We start from the raw sequence: 11431 nt of genomic DNA on the forward strand, positions 1-11431 counted from the left end.
CTCTGCCTCCCGAGTGCTGGGATTAAAAGCATGCACCACCATGCCCAGCCATTTTTTTTATTGTTGGGGGTATGCACAGGTCATGGTGCACATATGGATGTCAATTTTATGGAGTCAGTTCTCTTCGATCTTTATGAGGTTCCAGGGATCTAACTCAAGTCAGCAGATTTATACAGCAAGCACCTTTACCTGATACGCCATCCTGCAGGCTCTTGGCTTATTTCTCTCCAGTGTATTGCCCGTCTTTTTCTCCTCACTTGTCAGGTACCTTAACATTACTTTTGTGAATTTCTGAAGCTCTTTCTCTCTTTTATTGTTTTTATTTTATGTGTACGAATGTTTTGTCACATTAGATTAATTTCCCCACATCAGTATGACCAGGCCATTTCCAAGGATCATTTCCATCATGGCTGACACCAGCCTTTAGCAATACCTTCCTTCCTAGGCTGTGAAGGCTGATCTTGATTATCAACTTGACTGGATCTGGAATTAACTGAAATCAGACTTCCTTGATTGGATTATTTGAAGCTAGAATATCCACCCTAAATGTGGGCATGACCTTTTGATGGCAGTCATATAAAAGGCCATGGCAGAAGGGAGCTCTTTTTTGCCCCTTGCCGTCTCTCTCACTGGCAGTTTCATCTTGTGGCTGTGGCATTCCTCTGCTGATAGTAGAACCAACACCTCTGGATTCCAATGTAGACTGAAGACTAGCAGATCTTCAGGAATCCTTCAGGCCTTCAGCACCAGATTGGGACTGCTCAGACATCCAGCCTCGTGGACTGAGTAACTATCAGATTCTCAAGCCTCTCCAGTGTGGCACAGCCATTGTTAAGACTACTCAGACTCTATCCTGTAAGCCAGTCTAATAAATCCATATATATGTGACTATGTATATATTCATTTAATCAGTTCTGTTTCTTTAGAGAACCTACCTGCCCACCTAACTCACTCTTTAAAAAACACCATAGTCTAATAACCCATCACAATAGTTCTATATGAATCATCACTCCGATCTTAACTGTGCCCACCTTGATCTGTGGTTTAAGTGCCTTCTTCCCAACACTAAGGACCCCTGGTTGTCCTGGTCTTATCAATTGAGCTCAGGAGCATTTTGTAGTTTTCATTTAATTTGCATATTTATTTGTTCTTTTCTATCATGTGTGGTTGGTTGGTTGCCTGGTTGGTTGGTTGGCTCGGTGGCTGGGTGGATGGTTGGTTGATTCATTGGTTTATGGCCTATGTAGCCCAGGCTGGCTTCAAAGTGGAGCTCTTCCTGCCTCAGCCTCCCAAGTGCTGAGATAACAGGTGTGTGTCACCATGCCTTGATACTTCTATTGTTTTGTGTATTAGGTTTCCCAGATCTGTCCTTGAGTACTTTCCCCATAATCTTCATTTCTGTTTTTATTCTATATGCCTCTATGTTTGCCTCATCTTTCAGACCACTAATTGGTTCTTCAGAAATCATCAGTGCCTCTTTTCAATTTATTGTGTAATGGCCCCAGATGGAGTCCCCAAATTGTAATAGCCAAAGTAACTTCATTTTCTCCATTTTGTATAAAGCAGTCACTTTAAGCTCCAAAGGCTAGAAAAAAGGCCAGCTTCAAGGTCAGGTCTGAACTTAGTTGCTTTCCCTTAGAAAAGTGCTTTCTTGGGAGTAGCTGACCTTGGTCACCTCCCAGACACTGGAGCTGTGCTTCTTGCCTAGCCAAGAAGCCTAAATGACAATAGTAATCAGAAAGTGCCTTACTGTCAAGGTCTCTATGCATCTGTTAAGAGGACTAACAAAAGCTTGTTTTGGCTTCTGTAGTTTTCTTATCTGCCAATTTTGGGCCGTCCTGCCCCTACTCAGGACCACCTGACATTACTCATGTGTGAGAAATTCTTGTGGTTCTTGCCTTTATAAGCTAGTATCACCCTCCCTTCAGGGCCATGTGTCCTGAATCTAAAGGACCACGGATGGCTATAGCCTTAATAAATTTGATCAATTAAAATTCGAATTGGGTCTGGTGGTCTTTTCCTAGTGTTTTCAAACTCCATCATAACAACTGCATTTTACAAAATTTTTGGTTTGGGATGGGTTTTTTATTTGGTTCTCTCTAGGTAGCCTAGATCTCACTATACAGACTAGACTGTTCTCAAACTCATGATTCTCCTGCCTCTGCCTCCAGAGTGCTGAGATTATAGGCATACATACATCATCACACCTAGCTCTTTACTGAATGCCCATGTGCATGTGAGTGATTGCTAAAGTTCTTTTCTGGTTCTCCTTTATCAGTTGGCCTTGGGCCATGACTGAGCTCTGCTCTTCCACACTTTCCTCATCTATACAAATGAAAAAGCATAACCAACAAAGGCTCCACACCCATATTAGAAAGCAGCTCATCTGGATGCCTGTGACCTCTGCAAAGCCAGCAGTGGTTGAGGCAACCACTGGTCACTCACTCCCAACACATCCCTTCTGTCTCACCACACTGCCCTCCTCTGGCACTCAGCATCAGGGGTGTCTCACCACCTACACTTGAGTTGTGGCCAAGCAGTCTGTCTGCAAAGCCACTGCTTCCTTGCACAGACCTCCTTCTGTTGGGTTACAATTTCCATTCCATCTTGTAAGGAAGCTCTTTAAGATGGGAGATGTTAACAAAAAGAAAGATAGGATGCTCTAAGGGGATTTAAAACAACAGGATGTCCTAGGAGGAGGTGAAACATTCCATCCTGCAGGAAGTGAACAACTCGCTTCAGGAAGTCCCTGAAACCAACCAGGTTCACAAGGCCCCAGCTACCTAGAGGACTCTGACCAGCCCAACTGCCTGGAAAAGGCTCAGACCAGGTGAGCAACCTGTTGCACTGCCTGCCACTGTGCAGTGTGCTCTGGGCCAGCTATTATGAGCCGTCACCATGCTTGGGTGGGCTTTTGGCAAAGGAGCTAGCTTTGAGTTATTTCTGCTCTTGTAACAACTCCAAATCCATATTCCTGAAAGAAACCCCAATAAAACTCATTGGTTCACCAAGTTGGATTTTGGTGGTGTCCTTACTTTGGTCTGTCATCTGTTCCCTACCTAGGGTAGGAGTAGATGTTTGTTCACACATTCCCAGGAAAAGGTGTCAGACAACACCTTCCCAGCACTGCACTGATGTGTGAGCCTGGGGCACTGAGAATCCCTTGTAAACTGCAACTTCACCCCCTGTGGAATTCCCTCTTCAGGCACAGGTTCTCCCTTCCACTCTTAAGAGGGTACTCAAGTAGGGCTCATTCCAAGTCTTTGTTCTGAAGGACAACACGCCCCCAAGTGTGCTCTTTCAGCAGAACCTTCCGAAAGTACTTGTGACACAAGGCATATTCCCCTGGAGGTGCAAGGTTGTGACCAAGAAATTCGGTCTTCAAATAGGGGAAAATGTAGCATTACCACCACACTTCAGCTTTTCTTAATTCTTTAATACACACTTTCAGTCTATACTGTTCACTCAGGAGGCATGGACCAAACCTGTGTGTGTGTGTGTGTGTGTGTGTGTGTGTGTGTGCACAGTTGTGAAGTCAGAGGTTACAGACACTATGCCATGCTTATGTGGAACATTATAAGCTCCAGGACTGAAGAGCTGAAGTGAATGAGATGGGGGAAAAAAAAGTCTTCATAGTAATCTGAAAGGGTGAGCCCTGAAACAAAAGTAATTTTTTAAAACCCTAAATAAAGCTCAGAAGGCCTAAGTTATGGAACAGGCCTGTCCTGCTGAATTGGACGACTAAAGGGCTCCTGCAGGATAATTAGTAGAAGTCCAGATCCCTGTTTTCTACTGAAGTCTCCAAGAATGGAGGAAGAGATTTTTCTTTTTTTTGTCTTTTTTGAGACAGGGTCTCCCTGTAGCCCCAGCTGTCCTGGAACTCGCTATGTAGACCAGGCTGGCCTCGAACACATGAAGATCCGCCTGCCTCTGCCTCCCAAGTGCTGGGATTAAAGGCGTGCACCACCACGCCCGACGGAGGAAGAGATTTTTGGAAATAAATTCTTATTTTGAATTTGAGTACCAGGTACCTGGGGAATGGCCTCATGCAGGGGACAGAACATACTGTTCAAGTATCTGTGAATGGAAAGGAGATCTAGGTTGGACCATCACCAGCATTTATGGTGGTCATATCTATAGGTGCAGATGAGGGCTCCTCGAAGAAAGGAAAAAAGAACAAAAACCAAGGCCAATCAACAACCAAGGAACAGACAGGCAAAGGGATACATAAAGGAGAGAACTTAGGAAAGAAGCAACAGCCAGGGAGGCCTGAAGGCAGAGTGGCCATCCCCACAGACTCACTGGCTACAGCCATATCGATTTTGAAGTGCACACTGCAGTCCACCACTCACATGGGCTATGCTAATGGCACCCCCACGCACCCCAACTATGCAGTTCATGACCTGCACAGTCAGGTGTGGTGAAGCTCTTCTGATCAAATGCCAGTTAGGTCAAGATCAGAAACAAATGTGCTGTTCACTTTGGCACGTGTGATAGAGCATACCTGTGAGCTCAGCTATGGGAAGCTGAGGCAGAAGGATTGCAAGTCTGGGGCCAGCCTGAGCTACATAATGAGTTCAAGACCAGTCTGTATAATGTGGTGAGATTCTACCTCAAAAAATTTAAGAAACACAACAACAACAACCAAAAAAAAAAAAACAAAAAAACCCTATGCAAGGGCTGAGGATACAGTTCAGTGGTAGAGAGCTTACTCAGCATATATAAGGCCCCTGGTTCAATCTATAGCACTGAAGAAAAAATGTTTTAAAACCTCAAGATTATACAGTACCATAAATTTTTCCTTTGTAAAGAATAACCACAAAAACGCTGTTAAACCTGTCTTTCCTACTCAAACAGATACTCCATGAACCCAGTGCTCTGCCATCTTCCCCACAGTACCTGGCAGGTTTTAGGTGCTCAATGATACTAGAGAGATGGATGGGTAACCGGTACACCAGTGAGGACTGGAAGACAGAGAAGAGAAACACTTGCCAAACACTAACCTATCTCCCAACACCCCAACTTCACAGCCAGTAACAGAATACATACCCACATCAGTTTAATTTATTCTTCATACAAATATTTTGCAGTTTTATTTTTTAATCATTTACATATATGCATACAAAGAAAAATAAATTTCAGGATGGAACCTTGGGACCATGGTAGTTTAAAAAACAAAATCTCTGATCATTAGCTACTGAAGACAAGGCAAGAGGCTTAGCAGTCATTTCTGGGAGTTCGTTTGTCTCCTGATGGAGAGAACAGGTGAAGAATCCAGCTGCTCCCTCAGCGTCCCTTAATCTTCACCTTGTAGAAGTAATATGAGCGGAGGGGATTTTTCAATGCTATCCCCTAGAAACATTTCAAGAAGGCTTATGGTTAACACTGAGCCCCCTCTTTGTTAGGAATTTGGCAAGACTGCAACTTCTGAACCAATTTACTACAAGAGTTAGTTAATTCCTACTTACAGGTCTCCCAAAGAAGGGGGCACTGCAACACTCACTGTACCCGCTGTTCTTCCACCAAAGGCCTCAGGACAGATCCCATCTAATGCTCTGGGCTCATTCCACACGAGCCTCCCTCCCAGCCTTTGCCTACTCTGCAGCGACTAGCTCTGGCCCTGAGGACTTAGGATAACCCATGAGCATCTACTGCATCAGTGTCCACACACAGAAAATCTCAGCTCACTCCGAAGAGTGGCAGAATTACAAGTGCCTCCAAAGCTCGGCGCTGTGGTGCTACGTCAGTCTTTCAGTTGAACAGGCCAACTCCTAATGCATTTATCCCAGATGCTCAGGAGAACCTCCTACACTCAGCTGACCAAGGAAGATGGACTGTTACCAGTTCCCAGTAAGAGTGGGGCAAGGAGAGACATCACAAATATGGTAGACCCTGTCAGAAGTGGCAGCTGATGACAACAGTTTCCCTATATCATTGGGTCCTACCCAAAAAAGCAGCACCAAGGAAGGGCATGATGAGCAGAGAGATCTGTACCTGGATATACAGTCCTTGAATTACCAAGGGACATAGACAACAGCTCATTCCGTACAATTATGTAGGATCTAGAACACAGACTGTGCACCCTACACTGAGGCAGCTCCTGAGAGGTCCTACCGCTTATGGTCATCAGCCCACCCCCTTGGTAGGCCCATTGGAGGAGAGGGAGTCACACTCAGTGCGGGGACCCCTTCAGGCAGACACTCACAGGGCAGCCCATCCCACTGTCACTGGGGCAGGCCAAACATAGCTAGGAGGGCGGACAGATCCCGAGCGTCGGCCGCCCCATAGGCATCACTCTGACCTAACATAGACAATGCCAAACGCAGGGTGCTCCAGATGTTCTCTGACATGGCACCTCCCTCACCCCGAGGGCCCCGGCTCTTCCTCTGCATGTTCAGGGCCTCCAGAAAGTGTTCCACAGCCTCACTGTAGGAAGGAGGAAGAATGAGAGGTGATGAAGAGAGCAACGGTGAAGGGCAGGTGACAAGCTGGGGAGGGAGAAAGCTGAGGTTGGTTGGCCAAGTGACAAGATGGGAAAACTGGAAGCCAAAGGCAGGGAAGAAAAAGTTCAATTGGTCAGACTCAGTAGATACTTACCGGTGAGCCCCAAGGTTGATGCAGCTGATGCCCAGGTTATAGCGAGACCGGATATAGCCTGGCTGCAACTCAAGGGCTCTTCGGTAAGCAGCCACTGCCTCTTCACTCTGGTTCCCGTTGGCCAGGGTGGCCCCAAGCTTGTTCCACAGCAAATAGTCCTGGGACGGGATGGGAAAGGCTGGAAGCATGAGCTAGGCTTGGATCAGCTTCTTCCCGGACCTCCTCCTGCCTCACTACTATTTGGCTAATGTAGTTTTCTAACCCATTCTGTTCCCTTCAATAGCTCCTGGTACGGCCACAATATAACTCCTTACATCCCATGTAGACTCCCCTGTGTCGATATGCTCCTGTTCCCCGACCCTTCTTTTCCTAGGCTTCCCAAGGCTTTCGGGGCCTGGACACTGGAATGAAGTCACCCATGTGCAAATGATACTTTGGCATTCTTTCCCTGCGGCTCACATTGGGACGAACACTGAGGGCAGCTGTAAAACAGTCCACAGCCTTGTCATACTCCCCACTCAGATTGAAGAGGACTCCCAAGCCACACTGCACATCAGGGTCAATGGATGTAGGGTCCAGGCGCACAGCTGCCAGGAAGAGCTCTTTCACTTCAAGAAACAGGGAGCTGGATAAGGGGAAAAACACGCAACATGAGTAGATCTTGTAGTCCTATCCCCAAAATAATTCCTTTAAAAGTCAACTATATTCCCAAGATTCATCACTACTTTAGTCATCTCCTTTACCCAAATCCCAGTTTAGAGCCTGTTCTGTTACATTCCAGCATTGCACTGTAGAATGAGCGCTCCTTCAAGTTGACCCTGGATAACCCACTGCACTACAGGCTCATGGTCTGAATATATCTAAACTTCTAACATCAAGGTCATGCTCTTACTGGGACTCACATTACCCTCCTCATCCTGAGCACCCCACACACTCACTCAGACACCAGAGATCCTAAGACACGCTTGCTGGGAGCCAGTCCTGCCCCCGCAGCCCCTTCTTCACCAGGCGTCACCAGATGGGCATAGGCTGGTGAGTACCGCAGCCAGTCTCGGAGGGTCTCACAGGCCTGTCGCTGTAGGGACTCGTTGGTGAAGCTCACAGCAAGCGCCATCAGTGCTGTCCGGTTATCTGGCTTTAGCTCCAGACACCTGTGTGGACAGAGATGAGCAGACTGGGAATCTACAATGGCACTGACGCCCTCTGTAACCAGGATCCAGGCCAAGCTCTGAAATACAATCACGGTGGCCTGACCTTTCCCGCCCTCTTAGATTAACACAAAGAAGAATCTTCTGGCCTTCAGGTCAGTAACATTCCAGTCTAAGAAGGGGAATGTTTTAGAAGTCAAGGACCAACCAACACCCTACAAATAAAATCAAAGCTGATGAAGGATCAAAATCAAACCTCTCCAACTCACTCCTCTGGCCATTAGTAAGCTGTATGATGTGGAACCCCACAGGTTCACAGGTACATCATGAAAAGACATGTGTCAGTGATCAGAAAGAAGACAAGGACCTGGTTCTGGGCTCCTACCAGGCTCTAGGCAAAGCCCTACATCCACCCGCCCTTCCTTTGGCATACTCACCTCCGCAGAGCACTGATAGCCAAGAGCTCTTGCTCATTCTCAGCCTGGGTGGTGCCCAGGTACTGCCAAGCCTAGAGGGAAGTTGACAGACTCTATTACTGCCTTTCCATCCTCTCCTTCTGTGCTTCCCCCACTCACTAATCTCCCAGAGGACACAACACATCTGCACTCCACTTTGGGTCCCCCTACAAAAATGGAAGAAGCAGAGAGAAGAACCCCACTCACTTCCATGTGCTTAGGGTCCTGCTGCACGGCCGCCTCAAAGAGCAGCACCGCATTCGGCAGGTCCCCGTCCTGAAGTCGCCGCAGCCCTTCTTCAAAAGGCTGAGGGTGGTCACGCAGGGGGTTTTCCTCCTCAAACTGGTATCCCTACAAAGGAAGCAAGTGGGGAACTGCATAAGAGGAAGTTACAACAGTCAGAGCAGCAGGGCCAGGTGAACAATAGCCAAGACACACAGAGGCGAAGCCTTCCACAATATAAAGACCATCGATGACAACGTAAACTCACTGGGTATCAGGCTCACCCAGCCATCTCTGATTTATGATAACTGGAAAGCTAGGCAAATCTACCACTGATCCATGCTGGGATTATAAACTTATTTTAGGAAGTCTTCACAGGCCTGCATCCATATCCTCAACTTCCCCCCACTGAACAGAACATGCTTCTCAAAAGCACCTGCTGATTATAGCAATAAGATAAAGCTCTCCTTAGCTGCGGAGTGTAGTTATTATCCTCCAATAATGTGCTCATGTAGAAGCCAAGTGTAAGGTGGAGACAGAGGCCCTCTGCCTTCAGGTGCCAGTCTTACCCAGCTCACAGGGTCACTGTATCAACTGACTGGGTACATCTGAAATGTTAAATTTATTCCCCATAATAACTATGTTTGTTGGCTGTTTTGTTTTCATTTTTAGGCAGGGTCTTGCTATGTAGCCCAGGCTGGCCTCAAGCTCATGGCAATTCTCCTGCCTCGGCTTCCTAAGTGCTGATATTACAGAACTGCACCACCATATCCAGCTACTAAATTTTAAGTGAAGCATGGCACCACATCAGTCTCAAATTTCAAGAGAAACCTGGATCCCAAAATCTGGATAGTAGATTAGCTGGGTGTGGTGGTTAATCTCAACACTCGAGAGGCAGAGGCAGGCAGAACTCTGTGAGATCAAGCCCAGCCTGGCCTACATAGTTCATTCCAGGCCAGTCAGGGATACATAGTGAGACCCTGTTACAAAAAACAAAACAAACAAACAAAAAACAATATAAAAGAATGAAAACAATATGCAAGACACCAGGCAAGGTTTGAACATAGTTTAAAACATAGTACAGATATGGACAAATTAGAATTCAACTGTACAGAATAAAGACAAGATGTTCTTTTTCATCATTATTGTCAAACAATGGAAGAATTTTATTACCAGCTAAGATCTAAACCACTCTGAGTCATCAGCAGCAAAGGATTTGTCACAAAGGAAAATCAAATAATTAACAATGGGGATTCAAGACATGAGACACATTATAAGAGATGAATTTGAGGTAAATATGTAAAAAGGATAGTTGGGACATCTTTGTACAATATTAAAAATTCAGAAGGTAGAAAAGGACCCTAGTCCAACAGTTAGCATGCTCTCTCTATAAAGGAGCAGACAATAAATACTTCAAATTCATAATCTTCCTGTCTCAGACTCCCAAGTGCGAGTACAGGTGTATATTGCCATGCCTGGCTCCCTAATTATATTTTTTTAGTATTTTCTTATTTTTGTTTTATGTGTATGAGTGTACTGCCTGCATGTGCGTGAACGCGTGTCATCAGAAAAGGGCATCAGATTCCCTGGAACTGGAGTTATGGATGGCTTTAGCCACTATGTTGGTGCTGGGAATCAAACTTGGGTCCTCTGCAAGAGCAGCCAGGGCTCCTAACCACTGAGCCATCTCTCCAGCCAACCCCCCATTACATTTTTAAGCTTTTAATTTAAAAGTATATTCTACCCAGCATGTCATAAATATGGGAGTAATAATTGCTAAGAGGAAATATTGTTCATATGAAATCAGTACTATGTCTACATTTATCAAATATATAGAAATTCTTATCTAAAATGCACAATTTACAACAACTTATTGAATTATTAATACAGAATAATAAAAGTGTTATCTAGAGAAATGTCTTTCAATTCTTCCGTATCAGCTTTCTACAGGAAGAATTCATACTGCCACAAAATACAAGGCAAGGTCCCAAGTAAGTTCCCCTTTTTATATCACAGGACAGCTCTCAGACAAGCCCAGATCAGATCGAAATAATAAGCAAAGTCTAGTATTTTTCCTCATACTAGGCTTTTCATCATCTCTCAAGCCGCAGCCTGTTGTTGTGGTTATTGTTGCTGCAGTGGTGGTAGTGGTGGTGTTTTGAAACAGGGTCTCCCTGTAACTCTAGCTGGTCTGGAACTCGCTTCAAAGACCAGACTGGGCTTGATCTCACAGAGATCCCCTATCTCTGCCTCCCAGGTGCTGGGATTAAAAGCATGCACCACCACTCCCGGCCCGTTTTAAAAGATCCTGAACTTCATTCTCCCTGTCTTTGCATAGCTCCCTTATGTTAAGATCCATCTCTACCACCTAGCTCTGCATCTTAGGACCCAGCTCTAGCCACAAAGTCCCCTACAATATCTGAGCTGAGAAAAAGGAATTCTCAATTCCTATTTTATCTTTTTTTTTTTTTTTTTTTTTTTTTTTTTTTTTTTTTTTTGGTCTTTTTGAGACAGGGTCTTCCTGTAGCCACAGCTGGCCTGGAACTCGCTATGTAGACCCGTCTGGCCTGAACTCACAGAGATCTGCCTGCCTCTGCTTCCCAAGTGCTAGGATTAAAGGCTTGTGCCACCACACACATCCGGCTATTTTATCTTTTCAAAGACCAAGCAATTTTTTTCCTTCCCTCTCATGCTTCAACTCAATGGCTCAAATATTAGCCATATTAACCCTGTAACCCACAAGCTGATTTCTTCACAAGGGGACAACTGAAAAAGCATACATTTCTACGTCAAAAGCACACACTGTAAAATTCAATCATCTCTCACCACAGACTACTTGGAAAGCTTCCTAATATTAAGTTATTTAATATAAAGTCTTTGAAATCTTGAATTGGGACAAGAGGCTAGTTCCTAGGAGAAGAAACAGAACTTAAAATGAGGGCTGGGAATATAGCTTAGTGGAAGAGTCCTTCCTGGTACTGGTTTAAGCCCCAGTATTTGGGGGGGGGG

General features: G+C 45.4%; 1 protein-coding gene across 4 annotated transcripts in view; it reads right to left on the bottom strand.

The window, feature by feature from the left end:
- Window positions 1-5063: 5063 nt before the first annotated feature.
- Pex5 (peroxisomal biogenesis factor 5) overlaps window positions 5064-11431 on the bottom strand; it is a 20219-nt gene continuing 13851 nt past the window's right edge. For 3 of the 4 annotated variants that reach the window (XM_029559798.1, XM_008825349.3, XM_008825348.3), the window contains 6 exons: window positions 8408-8551; window positions 8183-8253; window positions 7536-7748; window positions 7057-7222; window positions 6598-6755; window positions 5083-6426 (listed from right to left, as the gene is read on the bottom strand). In XM_029559798.1, coding sequence (XP_029415658.1) covers window positions 6225-6426; window positions 6598-6755; window positions 7057-7222; window positions 7536-7748; window positions 8183-8253; window positions 8408-8551 — 954 coding nt within the window. In that variant the 3' untranslated portion in view covers window positions 5083-6224. Of the gene's footprint in view, window positions 6427-6597; window positions 6756-7056; window positions 7223-7535; window positions 7749-8182; window positions 8254-8407; window positions 8552-11431 lie in introns of all 4 variants that reach the window. The other variant, XM_008825346.3, reaches the window with a different exon arrangement.

The sequence above is a fragment of the Nannospalax galili genome, unplaced genomic scaffold (genome assembly GCF_000622305.1).
Source record: "Nannospalax galili isolate Female #2095 unplaced genomic scaffold, S.galili_v1.0 scaffold589, whole genome shotgun sequence".
Lineage (NCBI taxonomy): Eukaryota > Metazoa > Chordata > Mammalia > Rodentia > Spalacidae > Nannospalax > Nannospalax galili.